Source organism: Cystoisospora suis, assembly GCF_002600585.1.
Source record: "Cystoisospora suis strain Wien I chromosome Unknown contig_1477, whole genome shotgun sequence".
NCBI lineage: Eukaryota > Apicomplexa > Conoidasida > Eucoccidiorida > Sarcocystidae > Cystoisospora > Cystoisospora suis.
The window spans coordinates 33,383-50,359 of NW_027154277.1; the positions used below are offsets into that span (position 1 = coordinate 33,383).

The window sequence follows — 16,977 nt, forward strand, 5'->3', positions numbered from 1 at the left end:
TGGCCCAGCCAGTGGCAAGGATTGCCACGAGCTAACGCAACTCTTCAACATGAGTCCGACCAGGACGCGTCCCCAGCCTCCGAGTCGCTTGGCTGATTGCTAGTGGCGGGCTACCACGTTGGGGAGCTTTTTCGGCACACGCAGTCCATCGGTTCCCCGGCCGCCCCCGGCTCAACTGCCATTGACTCGGATCGCGCTTGCGCACGGCTCGCCGCCGTGTGAACACAAGATGTCCCACGGTTGGCGCTAATGGAGTGTCAGACAGAGGGCACAGGGTTAGAACGTGCGTGCCAATAGACTGGCAGGGCCACAGCGACAAGCGGTTGGCGCGACAGCACAGGAAAGAGAGGAAGAAGCCGCAGACCCAAACACGGCCACCTACCAGCGCAGCCGACTCCAGCAACCGCGGTGCACGCCTCTGGCAGCTATCGTTGCTGTTGAAGGTCACTGTGTCGTGGAGTGTGAAGACTAAGGCGTAGGCGTTACAGCCGTGCCTGGGGGGTTGCCGTCCGATGAAGACTTGTGCGGTACCTTTGTCACTGTCGGACTTAAGATTGGAACGAGGGGCACTGGGACGTCCGGCAGTGTGCCAGGAAGCGCGAGCCTGCACAGGTACACTGTTGCCGTAGTCGTGTCTTCAGACGTTGCTGCTTCGAAGTGACTGATGGTTGTGCTTTGAGTGCCGGTTTAGGATTGGGGCTTGGAGGGAAACTGTCGTCCAGCTAGCCACGGTCCTAGCAACATTGCTGTTGTCTTGCGGTTTCTGCAGACTGACGACGGGCGATCTTCGTTTCCGAACCGCGGTCGGGCCGCCAGCGATTTTCTCCGATCTAGTAAATCGAGCACCGACTGTCATTCTACAGTCCGGAGACATGCATGTGCATGCCCGCTCTGCGCTGTCGGTTCGCTTCTTCGCTGTCTCATTTCAGATAGCGTTTTCCGCCGGATCTCCGTCATTCCATTACCATGGAAGGAGGACTGCCCTTTTTGCTCCCTGCCGCGGAAGCTCGCCTATGTGTGGTGCGTCTCTCTTATTGTTACTTTCTCTTGACTTGCTTACTGAAATCTTCCGTAGCTAATCATGCTAATCACTCTTCCAGGCGGGAAGTACAGAAGCACGCCAGGGGAGCCCGTCGCTCCACTCCGGGCCTTAGCGTAGAGGCCCGCGCTCTGCTTTGTCCCACGATGGACGAGAAGGCTCTAACTAACTGGGTCTGGATGCGGACGAGAGTCAGTCGGAGTCGGGAAAGTACTCGCGTCATCCTGCTTTGCTCCGCTCGGAAATGAGGACACGAAGAGACACGTTTCGTTGCTTTTTTCTTTGAGAGGACTGGATCGTCCGTACTGGGCGGCGACCTCCAAACTGTTTTTTCGTTTGTCTGGGTGTCTCTTCTGCACATTGCTCTGTACGCCGGGCTTGCACTCCGGGTGTCCGTGCTGCGGCACCGGAAAGGAAAATCATTAGGCCACGCAGACCAACGGCTTCGGTGGTTGGCGGAGGAGTCACGACGTGCTAATGTGCAGGACGATAGCGAGGTGTATTGAGGCGCAGTCCATTTGCTGTTTGGCGATGGAGGTACCGATGCCGCGTTGTAGACGAGGCGGCTCAAGACCGATCCTAGGTGCAAATCGGGTGTCTGTACAGGTACTAGGATTACTTTCATCAGCCCATGTATTTGCGTCCGCAGTCATCTGCCTCCTGCCTTTTCACAAAAGAGGCCGTTCTGCTTTGTAGAGAAGGGACAAATGCATTCTCCTGACCACCCTGGCAATTCACAAGATGGCGTCGCCAAGGGAGACGGGGACGCCCGATCAGTCTCCTGAAGAAGAAGAGGAAGAAATGGAAGTAGAGCAATTGACAGACGGGAAACCGGGAATATGCCACAACGGAAGAGGCGAGAAAGGGAGACCAGACGCGAACAACGCTTTACGAAGGGAAGTACTCCCGTCACCAACAAAAATCAGTACCTGTCATGCAGATGCACTATATAACGGAAAAGGGAACTGTGTAGAACACCGAAATAGCACTTCAAATGTAGTGAGTGCGAAGCCTCCTGAGCGGAGGGAATCTGCGTCCCATTCAGACGGAAGGTCCGGCGACGTGAACCGGGAGGGTTTGACCGATCTCTTCACTATGCTGGTGTCTCCTCCCGGCACCTGTTTTGGATCGGTGAGGGTGACAGAGAGTACTTGTTCTTCGGAATGTGGAAGGGGAGGTAAACCTTTAGGTGCAGTCTGTAGCTCGAAGCCGCGTTCACACTCCCTGGATCTGAAAGAATTTCCTAGGCACAATAGGACTGCTGGGCTGTCTCGGGTCAAGGATGACAGTGAGTTTACTCCAGCCGAAGAAGCATTCGTGGGGGCATCTCGTGGCCCTGGGCCGATGGAGAACGGCCGTTTTGGAAATGGAGTGAAGGATGCAACGGCAAGAGGAGTCCGAGAGACTGAAAAAGAGTCACCTCGCGCTCATTTTGAAGCTGGTGCCGAGGACATGGAGGTTAAAGCCACCCTGTCACTCAAGAAGACGGGAGCCCTGGGCTCCACCTTGTGCCACACTCCACTATCAAGGCAGCTCCACAGTGAGAGCGATGCTAACGATGGCATCAACTGTGGAGGCGAACACGACGGAGAGAATGAGAGACTAGCAACAGAAGAAAGAGAAGAAGGGGAGATACAGTCAAGGACACGACTGTCGAGTCGAAGACCGGGCCACGCCCCCCGGGGAAGTGAACGTCGAAGGACAGGGCTTGGGAAAGGCAAACAGATCGCGAGTGATCCGGAAGGGAGGATTGCAGCCCGGCCTAGACATCTTCGCTTTTCAAGGGAAGCTCGGCTGACGGAGAGCACTCAAGGTGACCATGACAGCTGTTTCGCCTCCGTCGAGGAAAACCATTTGTGTAGCCGCTGCGAGCTCTCCGAAAGAGTGAAGTGCGAAGAAGAGAATGTCCTGATGGTACCGCCTCGGAGAGGCGAACGTGCTTCCTGCTCGGATTTACATCCGGGCGAATCTATTAGTGCTTGGACAAATAACAGCGGGAGCGCAGTCTGCTGTCCTCACAAAGCGGTACAGATTATTTCGAGGCGAGATGGTAAACTCTGTGATTCTGACTCCTTCCTTCCAAGGTTGCACGTTTCTCGAAAAGGAGGTGTAGAACGAAAGCACGACGGAGACGCCTCCACAGAACACATTCAGAAGCTGTGCACCGCTGCTCTTCCTCGAGACAGGAGAAGTCCTTCTTCGAGCTCCGTGAGAAGAGATGCAGATTTTCGTGGGCGGGTGGTCCAGGGAAGTCCTCGAGATGTGCTGCGGGATGATTCGGTCGCTGTGGTACACCCGGTGGCACAGCAAAAACCCAGTGTTTCTCTGAAACAAGCCACGTCTCGGGATGGATGTCGAGTCACGGAGCGGGGTGACCGGCAACAGAAAAGAACAGAAGACAACCAGGTAGGCTTTACGGGGGGGGACTGTGGTGTAGGAGACAGTACGGACAGTCCTCACAGTGGAGTAGAGACACAACAGTTCCCATACAAAGGGAGCGACAAGATGCGACGACGTATCTGTGGGGAGAGGAACGATTCTCTGTCGAGGAAAAGAGGCAGAAAAAAGGCACGAAGAGGGCAGAGATTGGAGAGAACAGTTAGGGACGGAGATGGTTCGAGGGACGCTGTACGCAAAAGCCTGTTGTGGAGAGGCTTACTCGGAATAGTACGTCGGGTACCGTTTGAAGCTCTCGTTCCTATGACCTGCCGATATCTTGAACAGACCAACACGTCTTTGTACCTACACCACATTCACGTACGAAAGCGGGAGCAGACTGTCGTCAATCGTCTACAAGAGATCGAAGCGCACATTCACGATCTGGAAGAATCAAAGTGGGCGTGTACGCTGGGTTTGCAACTGAGACAGGCGAGCCAAGGTGCACCCCTGTTTTCAGAGTCCGATAGAGAATCCTGCAGTAGGGAGTCTCCCGCCCGTCGCCAGTGTCAGATCACGCGAGAACGTTGCAGAGTCCGGGACAGTTGCGAACGACGAATGGATGTCGAAGGTGGAACTCTAGTATTGCGGCGAGAGCGTTGTTCCTCTTCGAGTCAGGTTTCGGACGATCCCGAAGGCGAGCCTCAGTTTCAACGAAGAGACGACGAGGTACTACAAAGGCAAGGAGCAACAAATCCTCAAAGAGGCAGTTCGTCAGCAGAGGACCGAACCGCGCGCGGTCTCGAAGTATCAAGTTGTTCAGGACACCAACAGCATCACCTGGAAGCCGGGGGACTACCGTTCGTGAGCCCGGCCGTTCAGCGGGGTTGGGACGAAGTCATTGAGTTGGGAAACCGTGCCTTCGAACCAGTGGGGGACCGAGGTAGTCCTTTGGTTTCTCCAACAAAACCGCCGCCGGCAGATGTTGATGACAGCAAGAAGCCGCCATCGAGCCCTCAGTCCGACCTAGCCTCTCAGGAAACTGAACTTGAGGAAGCTGGTCCCCTCAGCCAGCCCCCAGGGGAGCAGGCTGCTGATATAGAGTCGCTGCGGCGGCGCGACGTCTTGGGCAGCACCGAAGAGCGCGTCTCCATTCCGGGCTCGATACGGCAGGCTTGGTGTGGGACAGGGGGCAGCAGTGCACGTCTCGAACGGTCTGCACTGCAGACTCTCTTCAAGAATACGGTCGCCACCCTTCGTCGATCTCAGTACCGGTGGTTAGCGTGGGTCGAGTCTGTCTGTCGGGAATCCACTCAGCCAGTGCTCCAGCTTACGGGGCTTGCATGGGTGTATCGTCAACGCCAGGTGGCTCATGGACTAGCTAAACCAGTGTCTGCGGAGTGTCTCTTCACTCTTCTCCGTAGTCTGTATGTCCATGAGCGACAGCTGATGCGCCATGGTGGAGTGAGGTACCCGTCTCTTCATTTAGCTGTCGCATGTTTAGCTAATGCTTCCGTGAGGCAGCTTGCGCGTGCACGCGTGGCGCCTCTGCTAGCCGAACTCCTAGGAGCTGAGTTTTCCGCAGCCCCGTCTCTTGCATTTCAGATACATCAGAGGCAATCACCGTTTTTGGAAAGCCGGCGAAGTGGGTATCCTGTTCATGAAGTGAGTCGCCCCATTTCCTTGCTGCACAAGTCTAGTAAGCAGTCGCTGGCTGGACTCCTTCAAGACGGCGTTCAGACCCTACCAGTCAGTCCCCTTGCTATGACGGCTGACACGTCACACTCCTCGCAAAACTATCAAGTGCCCAGGACGGACGGAGGCAGATTTCTTGTAGAGAAGCAAGCAGGCCACCTAAGTAAAGGATCCTTAGGTTTGCTGTTGACCTGCTTCAGAGGCGGCACCCCAGCCGGGGGCAGTGTTTGCCGTGGTACCGAGACAGATTCTGACCTGACGAAGGGATGCACGGGAAAGGATGACTCGAGTTCTTTTGCTGTCGAAGAGTCAGGGGCGAGCTCAGGGCGTACGATGTCTGAGAGCGAAAGAATCTGCTCAGCGTGTTCTCTGTGTGAAGTGACTCTCGAGGACTGTCAAGGAGGGCATGGTCCACCAGATCCCATCGGTTCTGTGGGCAGATGTTCCGAAGACTGTGTTTCGGAGACTCAGGACTGGGTCGACCTCGCTTCGCCTTTTGCCTCGTCTCTGTATCTATGCACGTCCTTAGAGGGCTCGCCTAATACACCGTCGCACATAATGTGGAGTGTCTTCGGGTGTTGGAGTAACAAACAAGCTCGGTGGAGATCCGCTGCAGTAGCCGCTGCTTCAGGAGCATGCCAGGCGGCCTCCCACTGCGTCTCCGCTCTTTTTTCAAGGTTGAGGTCGAAGCACACAGACGCTTCTCTTTCTCTGCTATGGCCCCTGGTCGGGTGCTCTTTCTCCCTTTCAACCCCGGCACCAGCGGCTCTGTCGCGGCTGCTCACAGAACTTCTTGAGCCGATCTGGGAGAAGAGGGTAACGTGCGGAGAGACGCCCCGCAGGAGAGCACGGGCTAAAGTAGATCACAGAGCGCAGAGTTCTTTTTTGAGCGGGTACGGTGTGACTTCTAGTGGCTCGCCAACGCGGAAAGGAGACGATCTCCTGTCAGTGACGATAACACCACCGGAAGCAGTGGGTCTCCTCCAGCTGTGTCGGGCGGTTCTTCGCGGTTTTCACCGGGCTATGCGGACGTGGTTGTCTTCGGGGCGTATGGTTTCCTCGGGATCTGACGCCTACTCAACATCCAACCGTGCCTCATGCCAAGCGGAATCAGGCGCCGCTGTACAAACAGGGTTCAGAACGAGAGGACTCTCGTCCGGCCGGGAAGGAACGGGCTTCTGTGACGTGTTTGATGCATTACCCCGACTTACGCTGTCTCCTCAACAGATCGACGCAGGGGCTTTCTTGTACGCGTGTGTGGCGGCCGTAATTGCTGGTCGCCTCGCCAGATGTGCTTCTGAAGCTACTGACAGGTTACTACGCGAGGAAGAAGTTTCGTTGGACAGAACAGTAGTTTTCGCTGACACGCCCGAGACAATGCACTGCACTCGTTATCGCAGGGAGGAGAGCTATCACTCAGGACAAGGCATAGAAGAAACCAGAGCGCAGCCCCCCAAGTCTGGCGTCAACCAAGACGCTCGCGGGGGGGAGGTTTTTCCGTTGCTGGCTGGGACTAGTGTTGATTCAGCTGGTCCTGGGTATGTCAAACACACGAGCCTCGATCCTCGCATAGACCATGGAAGAGTGGGAACCAAGTCTTCAGCAGAGAGCTGCGGAGCGCAGTCTTGTCCAGGCAGTCGTAGGTCGAGCTCGCAGCGCGGAGACGCGACAAAATCACAAGTCCACGCTATTGAAGAACTGGCGGTTGCTGCTCACACCGCGGCAGAGGTCGCACTGAGGTGGGCGACCTCCCCTCGGTCGTCTGGTCCGCGCAGTGGAGGCGATTCTCTATGCCCCTCTTTGGTGGGCCGTAACCGCTCGACAACAGAAAACTGCGGCTGCGAGAGTCTGGACAAAGAGACCATGTTTATTCTAGGCAAGAAGTACTCCCGCGAATCAAGAATCAATCTCCAAAGTAATGCCGCGTCTAGTACTGCAGCGAGCTCACTACATGGAAGGCAGAGCTCGTCCGAGGGGGGAAGACGTCGTCTTGAAAACATAAAGAAGTCCTCGCAGACCGTTGTGGGGTCTTTGGACGCACCACGGTGTGCCGGAGCTACGGGTCAGACTCGTATCGGGAATTGGGGTCACGTGCGGTTCACAGTCGGAGATAGGAGAGGTACCGATGCCGTTTCTCTCCTTTATGATGAGGCTGATTTCCTTTGTGCTCAGCTGAATGCTTTAACACATCTCGTCCTTTTCTGCGCTCGGGCGGAGACGCGGCTTCTTACCGCCCCGTTCAACGAGCCTAAGTTGCCTCTCCATGGTGATGCTCACTTGGAAGCCTATGCCTCTGCGAGCCACGGGGCGAGGGCTTCGGAAAAAGACCGAATAATCTCGGGAGACAGGGAGCGACAAAGATGGGACGGATTCGAAGCGGCACACGAAGGAAGGAAGGGGACGTCTTCTGGCAGTGGGGGCGAAAGCCTCAGGGGTGTTCTCTCGACTGAGCAGGGTAGCTTGGAAACTGGGTTTCAGAAACCATCGTGTCTCTCGCCGTCCAGCAATCTTAGTTTTGTAGGGCGTGAAACAGGAAAGAGGAGGGTGTCCTCCTGGGACGAAATTTCCAGAGGTGCACCGTTCACGGCTCAGACGGAGGAGCCGACGTCAGAGAGAGATCAGTCGGAGTCTTCTTTCCGAGGTGCATGCCACCCTTTGTCTCATTTTGCTTGCTGTGAAGCCGAACACGAGATGGAGGGCTCTCCTTCAGAGGTGGTGGTGCTGCCTCATAGAAGACGTTCTCACAATATTGACGGCGAACAGGAAGAGACACAGACAATGCTGTGGGCCAAGGAAGTCCAGTGGGGTTTTGCGACTGAAGCGATCATGTTGACAGCTCTCGCGAGTGAAGTCAGGAGTCGCCTAGTCAAGCTCATCACCGAACCTGCTCTGGGCATCATCCGATCTCAGTAAGACGTTTTCCGTTTTTGAGCGCGCACGTTTGGAAGGGAGAGGGTAATGCAGCTCCCATTGTTGTTCCGCGAGTGTGCAAACAGGTGAAATCTAACAGTTTGAGAACTCTTTGAAAGCGACTTATCAGCGAGGACCCTCGAGATTCTCGTGCTACATCTCCTGTGTGAGAGCTTGTGTCAAGCTCTCTCAGCCCGGCTAGAGAATAAGGCTCCCCAAGCGTTTGTTCCATCGGTTAGCAGCTTCTACCATGTGCATCGGAAGGCTCCCTGCAGGCAAGCCTGTTTCTCGCATGATCGTCGTCTATGGAATCGTTCCCAGTCCCATTTTCTCGGTACTTTATGAAAGCTCCAGCTGATTGTCCTTTGTCCAGACTCCGGCTGCTTTTATTGTCAAGTTGGGGCTTCCTGTGTATGCGCCTCAACAACCCGGTAGTACGATGCCGTGTGCTTCTCTTGGTAAGAAAGTTTTTGCGTGGAATAGAGCGCGGATCTCGTGCAGAACAGCGGCACTCTCAGGGCTTCTGAATTTCTGTGCATGCACGCTTGCTTTATTCTTCTGTCAGTGGCGTTGTCTGTCTCTTTGTCTCAGCCCTTGCATCCTCTCTCTTCCTCTTCCTGATCTGTTCCGCTGTCTCGTATGTCCGGCGAACTCTGAAGGGGCTTCATTGCTAGGCGCGTACCTACGTTTGCTGCCACAGTGCGGATTCGCCGTGTGGGAGGCTGCATCTGTCCGTGTTGCTGGAGCTCTCGTGCATGCAATCCTGCATACGGAAATCCCTTCTTCTTTCTACTCCTTTCCTACTTCTTTGCTGCCTTCCGGGTGGCACCACAGCAAACTGTAAGACCCCAGATTGTGTTTCTTTCATTGGTAGAGGCGTCCCTAAGAGTCACCCCCACCTGTCTTCCAGGGGCGGCCGCTGCTTTCGGTGTTTCCTGGGCGTCCCAATCAATGTCCAGAATCTTTTCTACGGGAGTTTTTGAGTGTCCCCGCTCCTCGTTTTACCAGGTTCTCGTGTACCGGCCGTTCCAGGCTGTTAGTCTGCGTGGAACTTGATGAGATGTATACATCGTTATCAGCTCAAAAGGTTGGTTCCGTCGCAGCAGATGTGGTACCGAGCTATTTTGATGAACCCGGAGTTCAGTTTCTTGTCTTCTTGGAATGAGGCAGTGTAGTAGGGCATTAGAGCCGACCGTGCCCGTGGTCGTAGTGCTTTTTCATTGCTGTCTGGAGCTGCGTCAAGATGCGACGTCGATACCGGACGTTGCGGGTCGTTCCGGTATCGATGTCACATCTTGATATGGAATTTCACAGTAAGAGGTTACTGGACTTCTTGCAAAGCGGTCTCTTCTCAAGTTAGCTTCTCAAGACACACAGCGTATATTTTACTATAACGGTGCACATACATACCGGGCACCATTTATCTGATACGTAGGACGGTGGGCGGACGCAGCTGTCCGTGTATGTAGCGAGGTTCGATTCTTGCGAGGGCCCACGCTCTTGCTTGGTTTCAGGGAATGCGCAATGCTCGCTTGCGTGCCGTTGTTTTTGGAAAGATCTCCCCGTGGCCTCGCTGTTTGTATTTGTGAAGCGCTACAGAGCGACTTTGTGTGCGCTGTAGTGTCCCTTTTCCCGTGTTCCTCAACAGTCTCTTACTCTGCCACCCCTTTCCGCAGCTTGATACCAGTTTTTTTCACTTGGCACGGATTCTTCAAGTTGTAGTATCATTTGAACGAAGACCTGAGACCACGTCATCTTTCATCACGGTAGTGAGGTAGTACATGAGGGCACGGTCCAGCTTCGCGGTAGTAATTTTGCTGCTGTCCCCCGTTCATCCACCTGGCGTCAATGAAGAAACCGATGCCTACATCTTTTCGGTTCTGCTCACACACCACGATTCGTAACTCTCTTCCGTGACTTAGCCGAAAGGAAACGGCGCTGCCCGCTTCCAGATACTGTAGCGTGTGATCGCTTCCTATCCTTCAGGCGTCTCCTTTTTTCCCTCTCTCAATCCCGGAGTAGTCATCAGTGGTTCCCGGAGGCTCTCGCACGTTTCTCGTTTACTTCTCGGCTGTTTCTTTCGGCACATCTTCTTCTCCCGCCATCTCCTACCTCCGTGTCAGACATCTTTTCGAAAATGAACGTCAGTTCTGTAAATGACCCCATACCTTGTCGTACGCAGGAGCTAGGGGCACTCTCAGCGAAGGGGTCACGGAGTACGGGGTTTTCTCTCGAGAGCTTTTCGACTCAGCACCACACACGTCAGAAGGCGGCGGGTCGTCTGTATAAAAGCCTGGGCTTTTTGGCTGACTTGGAGAGCTTCCTTCGGACTCCTGAGAGCAATCTGGGGGTCGTCCTTTCTAGCCTAGTCGAGAAGTTTTACCCGTCTCCGAACATCAGGAAGCACTGGCAATCAATACTGAGACAGGGTTCTTCGTTTCCTTCGTTAGGAGATCCTACGGAAATGAAAAACGAGAGCGGGGAGATTCAACAGGCGCTGATGATCCGCGGATGTTCGCCGGAGAGATTTGCAGTTCAACTTTTGAGACTAAGAAGTGACGTACGGGTTGAAGTGAAAGAAAGGGCTCTTGCATGTATTTGTAGAGATCAAGCAAGCCTTAGACGGTCGGCCGGTGCATTTGTTGCGGCCGCTGAAAGCCGTACATTGGGTACTTCTGTTAGAAGCCATGACTACCTGGACAACGCTGAAAGCCACTGCGTTCCGGTGCGGTCGAGTGATGTGACGTTGGTCAATGATCGGGAGCGAGATGCCGATGGAGAAGAACGAGAGCACAAATGCAGTCCTTCAGGGGAACTGTCAGGATCGAAACAAGCAGCGGACGAAGAATCAGGAAGTCAAGCGGGCGTTCAAGCGCAAAAAAGGATGAGAAACGAAGGGCAGCACTGTGAAGGCAACGCAAAACAAGGCGAGGCAGCGAAGGGGATCACTGAATGCGCTCCAACAAGTGGAGAGGCTGCTGCGCAGCCTGGGGGCTCGAAGCTCTACTCGGAAGACAGGCGAGGGGCTGCGGTAGGTTACAGTCCTTATTGCAGTCCTACGAGCATTAAGAAGGAATCAGGTCAGGACACTAGTACTCGCCACGACAGGGACTACCGAAGCGGAAGTGTTTGTGAAGACGAACAGCGATTCCAGAAAGAAGGCAACTTGGAAGCAGCTCATCAGGCCGTGGAGACATCTACAACAGATGCGCGCATGAAGCCGTTGCCTTCCCTCTCGACATCGTGTTCTCCTGTTTCCGCTTTCCTGCCGTCCACTTCTACAACTGCGGTCGGAGCGTTTTCTCCGTCCGATTCCGCTGGTGTGTCTCTTTCCCTGCGTCTTCCCTCAAGCGCGTCATGCACTAGCGGTTCCGACAGAGGGGTAGCCGGTGTTGCACCTGCTGAGTGTTCTGGCGGGATAGAACAACATACAGCAAGTCAAGTGTGTGAAGTTCCTCACCGTCATTGTTCTCCCAGCTCCATGGATGTCAAGGTAGACTGCCATACCAGCTCGACTCTGTTTTCTAGACGGACGTCTTCTGAGAGTTCGTCTCCATGCGGCTCTAATTCTGCTTCTTCTTCGTCCTCACACCGGAGTGTGTCTTCGAGTGAAGAGACAGTCGGTTCCCGCGGCTCTGGACGTCCGGCGAGCGAACAAGGACAGCCGCGATTAGCAGAAGTCCTTCAGGCTGCGCACAGGGAGCGAGAAAGCAATGAAGCACCGAAGGAAGATACGGAAGCCAGACTGGAAGGGCAAGTAGGCATCGCGATTAGGAGCCCAGCAAGAGGGCGAGATTTCCCGGAAAAAGGAGGATGCTCGATACGGCGAAAGAATGAGAGGACGGTAGAGAAGGAGCTCGGTGCAGCCACGGAAGCTACCACGGAAAGAAGGCATGAGGCAGAAGTGAAGGAGTTCCGAAGAGGTCTTCACATTCGGACACAGCCCAGGCGGGAGACAACGAGATGCTCTGCTGCGGCCGGGCATGGAGGAGAAGGAGAAGTTGAGACAGAACCAGACACCCTGGGGGATGTCTCTTCCTGTCATCACTCACGGCACCGGAGAGGTGTAAGATCTGGGCGCGCGGTGCTCGCTGCAGTTTCACAGTCAGACCAGGGTAATTCCTGCAAGGATGGAGGGCCTTGCCCGAAAGACCGAGCTTTGTCTATGGTTTCTGCTCCATCTGCAGCGACTCCTGTTCACGTGGAGGGCAGTGTACAGGAGCCTGTCAGAGAGAAGAGAAGGGAACAGGAGCGGGTTCTGCCAAAGCAGGAACAATGGCGGAGGAGAAGCAAAGCGGAGACGGGGGGAAGAGGGAAACTGGGGGAAGATGAAAAGCCGGAAGACTTGTCGGCAGAGGTGCTATGTCAGGAGAGGAGACATTTTATGACGGCAAGCAACATATGGGAACGGTCTAACACGGCAGCGGCCGGGGACGTCTCTCGTCGAGCCGAGCGAGGGGTACGACTGACGACCAAGCAAAGGGGCATCGTTGTGGACTCATGGGAGCACAAAAACAGGTGTCAAGTCACCTTCCTGGGAGACTCTTCCTGTGTTTCTCGAAGAAGGCATGACCAGACCAGACTTCCTTGTCCCGAAGAACAGGAAGGAGTGAAGGGCAACAGGGCTAAGCAGGTTCCATCGTTCTCTTCTCTTCGAGGCTACGTTTGGCATGTATGCCCTCGATCACTACCGGCGGGAGCTAACTTCACTATATCCGACATTCTTGCGTTAAACGATTCCCCGTACGGAGACCGAAGAAGCCCTTCAACATCCACCCGCTCGTCCTCCTTCGGTTCAGAGTGTTTTGTACCTGTTGGAGTTGATATCGAAGGTGACCAAAGGGAAGGACAGGAATCGGATTCACACTTTGGTAGTGAAGACCGGTGGAACTCAGAAAAGGGGCACGCGAGCGTTTCGGGGAAACAGTACCACAGAGACACAGAGCTTGCTCGGAAATGGTGGCGTCTTGATGGGACTCTTCTTAGGGTCTTTGATAGCCGGGCTGAGCTACTTCCTGAGCTCGTCATCGACATGCGTGACGTCTGTCGCGTTGGTAACGACGGCTTCGACGAGGATGACTTTTGCTCTACTGGAGCTACTGAAGAGCAAGGTGGGACGAAAGAAGAGATGAGCGCGGTCTCCGAGGTATGCCGCGATTTAGGAGGGCAACGAGATCATACGTGTGACGGGAACGAAGACAATGTCGTGGAGCCAAGGATGGATGGTGATCAATTGACCCCACGGCAAGGCTGCGTGGAGTCCCAAAAGATGCGGGCAAGAAGACAGCCAAAGGTCTGCCTGCCAAGAAGGTACCAAGATAGTTTCCGAGCTGATAACAAAAACAGGACAGCGAGTTTCGAGTCAGCTGGCATAAAGGAAGACGTTTTTGCTCGGACAGGAACAGTGTCTGTCCCCGGAGAAAAACTAATAGAAGACCAGAGTAGAGATGAGGGAGATGAAGAAGAAGATGGAGAGACTTTGTGGCAGGCTTTGGGCTACGCATGGATTGACGGAGCCGCTGATCGTTTTGGAGCAACCGCACGGTGGAAGCTTACTTTGGTACGTTCCACTCACATACATCATCTTGAAAAGCGCTTGGGACACTTCATGACTGTGTTACACACTCCCTCTGTGCCGCGCACTTGCATTCACATACACACTCGTGCGTCTGTGCATTACGCTTACATATGGAAGGTACGTGTTTGCACCGTGATGTGCTTCTCTTGGCTGGGCGAAGCCAGTCGCTAATACTTTCCACGTTTTTCGTTCTCCTGTCACCGGGCGGTGCTCGTACAGTGGTAGACAGACCGCTGTTGTTCGCGTCTTGCCAGGCAGTCTTCACAGGTCCCAGCTCTCTGTTTCTTAACAGGCAGAAATGGCCTGGCGCTCCTCTTCTGAAGGAGCGGACGTTTTCTGGTCTTCTGTCCCACAAACGGGCTTCACTGTTGTTTTACTGGGTGATCATAATGACCTTCAGGCCGTCATGAGTCCCCGTCCCGCATGTGACTCCTTGCAAGCTACACCGTACGCTTTTTTTTCATTGGAAGCTCAGAAAGACTACGAACCAAGGCCGGTTCACTCTGGCGATGCCACGACGTTACTTCCGCCCGGGGTCCGGACACCATGTGCGGGTGTGTGCGTATCACGAAGAAGGCATGAAGGGATGTGTAAGGGCCTTGGTGACACGTTAAAGCACTCTCTATCCCTGAGTTCTTTTCTGCCTTAGAGGGCGGTCCGTGCAGGAGATACTTCTTGCCTTGGTAAATATGCCCGTCCTCAGCAATTGCTGATAATGTAGGGAATATTGCCGATGTCTTTTCCGGTTCTGAGTATCCATGTCGCCTCATAGTCTTACCTGTTCTTTCTGACCTTCAGACATTTTCGGATTGCGTGCGATCTCCCCTTCAAGTAGTCTGTTCATCGCGCTTGAGCCAGCGCATGTGGAGTGAAGGCCTGCGTTCAGCTGCTAGTTTGAAGACTGGACACCAGGTGGCTTCTGCTCTCACGACCTCCCACCGGGCCCCGGGTTCGTCGTCTGAGTCTGCTCGAACAAGTGACTCGGAAGCCGTGGAGAAAACACAGCGACTGTCCCTGTGTGGATCTAGTCGTGTCGGTATGTCCGACACTGTGTCGTTTCCGTGCAGGTCTCTGGTGTACACGGAGCATCCCCACCTGTTTCAAAGTGGGACAACTCTCTACTTTCCTTCCGGGCTACCCGATTCCCTTGTTTCCTGTTGTGATGCTCTGTCTCCTCGAGTTGGGTCGCATCTCGCTCGCCTACCCCGTTCTTGGCTCGGTTGTGCATTGCATGTCAGTCCAGTCTGTGACACCCCGGAAGGCACCACCAAATCCTGCAGTCTGACAAGTGAAACAGGGAATCACCAGGCTACGGAAGCAGCCCTCGAGGCTTTCAACGAGGCTCTAGGCATTGCGCAGATACAGTGAAACGTGGTCTTGTGACTATGCGGATTTGCGTTTGCTTATGTGCAGCGTTTCAAAGGACAGCAATAATTTGTCACTCTTGTGCAACCGCAGGTGCGCGCATGTGGTGCTCGCTTCGTGTGCATGCACCGGTGGTCGAGGCAAGGGTGCGTGTTAATGGCGCACTCTGCGCTCCCTCTCAAAGCTGCTCGACTATCCAGTATATCGTAGAAACAACTGTCTCTGGTTATGTGGTTGTACATAGGCCGTACACACGCACCCGTGACTGTGCTGAAATCAAAGTTGTTAGTACGGTTTCCCCCTTGCTTTTTCCCTTTTGATGTACGTGCCCCGCGAATCCACCTCTCGTTATATGCAAGACTCTTTGCTCTTCACTGCACGTCTGTACAACGGGGCGACCGATAAGGTGTACGAAGAACCTAGTATGCTGTTCCCAATTGATGTCCATCACATACGTGGTCCTACTCTTCATCACCTGCAGCATTCAGGTCGGCTGGACACAGGGCAGCCTAAGCGCCATTTTCTTCACATACCATTCCACACCGGCGTCTTCGCCAGACAAGTGTAAGCGATTTCTCCGGTACTGAATTATCCGTTACGAACTTGGCGAACTAAAGTAGTCCAGGAATACTACTCCTTGGTTGGTTTGCCACGTTCCCTGCACTCCTGTGTTTCCTTTGACATTTCTGCTCTCGAGGCGAGCTACGAGCTTCCGAATCGCAATGTCCACAGCTTCCGCAACCAATCTTTCCTACGTCCACCAGACAAGCATGTGCCGCCTCCTCGCGCACCACGCGTGGCGGCCGACCGCTCTTGTGAAGTTACCGGTTAGCACATTGGTTTTCCACGCGTTCCGCGGTACAGAACAAAACACAGGTAGTTGGGCGCCCAGATGAGAACCAGCGTCTCATTGACGCACTATGTCGTAACAACACAAGATACACCTTTCAAAAAAGTCACGCGTACCCAGGCAGCCACAACCCGTGTACTGTCCTTCTGCTGTCTGTCCTGCGGGAGCCATGTCGTCCCTCTCATGCTTACACTTTGCGGCAGCAGTGCGTGCGCACTTTCTCACATACGCACTCGCTTACTACAAGCAGCCCGAGGAACGGAGACTCTGGACTACGCAGCATCGCTGCACACCCGGAATCAGAGCAAGGCTCTCACTTCGAAGATGGGGAGTGAAAGTGAACGGGAGGTGCAACAACACTGTCTAATCACACCGCAACCCGGTGAAGTTCTCTTCCTGCGCCGTAGAAGGCGCACGCACCAAAAGCACACGCTCTGCGGGAGTGTCTGCGAATGCATACACACGACCACTCCTGGGAGAAAAGAGAGGTGGACTGAATGTATGACTCTTGTCCAAGGTTCGACCTCCTATTGTCGTGTCTAGAATCCAGGCCCCTGAGGCTGCATTGAGTCCAAGAAGAGTGGCCGGGTCCACGACCCCTGATCTGAACCCGAAACGGAGCCCGCCCCTTCGGCACCTCAGGTGCAGCTCAAAAAAACGGCCCCCCACACCTCAGACGTATCCACACACAGCGGCACTAAACCGTGCCGATACTCCTCGTGAATGGTCCAGAGTACGTCGCAGGGCTATCCCAGAAAATCTGTCCGTACTCTGTGTGCAGTAACGTTCGCAGGGAACAACATGTCATCTCCATTTCAGATGCTTGGTTCTTTGCTCCGCCCCTGGCTTCAGCACTCTCCAGACCTGAGGTCTGAGGAAATGGGTTCTTGATCGTCCTAGCGCCGTCTTTTCTAATCTGCCGCGAGGTCCTCCCACCCCTCCACGTACAAACTGCCCGTCTTTTGTAGCACCGAAATGAGACAGAGCATGTGCGGCCTTAAGGAAACGGCTAATGCTTGTGGCAGCCAGCACCATCGGGGTTACCGTACCCAGACCCATGAGAACTTCTGACTTACGCCATCGACTCGAAGCAATAGGGTTGTTCTCTGAAAGGCTTTCTCCTCTGAGACCAGTTTCTGCTGAGTCAACAGCAGGGGAAGAGGC

At 54.5% G+C, this 16,977-nt stretch overlaps 2 protein-coding genes across 2 annotated transcripts in view; one reads left to right on the forward strand and one right to left on the reverse strand.

The window, feature by feature from the left end:
• Positions 1–851: 851 nt before the first annotated feature.
• Positions 852–15,399, forward strand: CSUI_003356 (armadillo beta-catenin-like repeat-containing protein). Its single transcript, XM_068063554.1, has 3 exons — positions 852–8,019; positions 10,007–13,580; positions 14,397–15,399. The coding sequence occupies exons 1-3, from the start codon at positions 1,781–1,783 to the stop codon at positions 14,964–14,966; spliced, it is 10,383 nt and encodes a 3,460-aa protein (XP_067924467.1). The 5' UTR covers positions 852–1,780; the 3' UTR covers positions 14,967–15,399.
• Positions 15,400–15,877: 478 nt separating this feature from the next.
• Positions 15,878–16,977, reverse strand: part of CSUI_003357 (uncharacterized protein) — a 2,385-nt gene continuing 1,285 nt past the window's right edge. The window contains exon 1 of the mRNA XM_068063555.1: positions 15,878–16,977. This exon is cut by the window's right edge and continues 1,285 nt beyond it. Coding sequence (XP_067924468.1) covers positions 16,618–16,977 — 360 coding nt within the window. The 3' untranslated portion in view covers positions 15,878–16,617.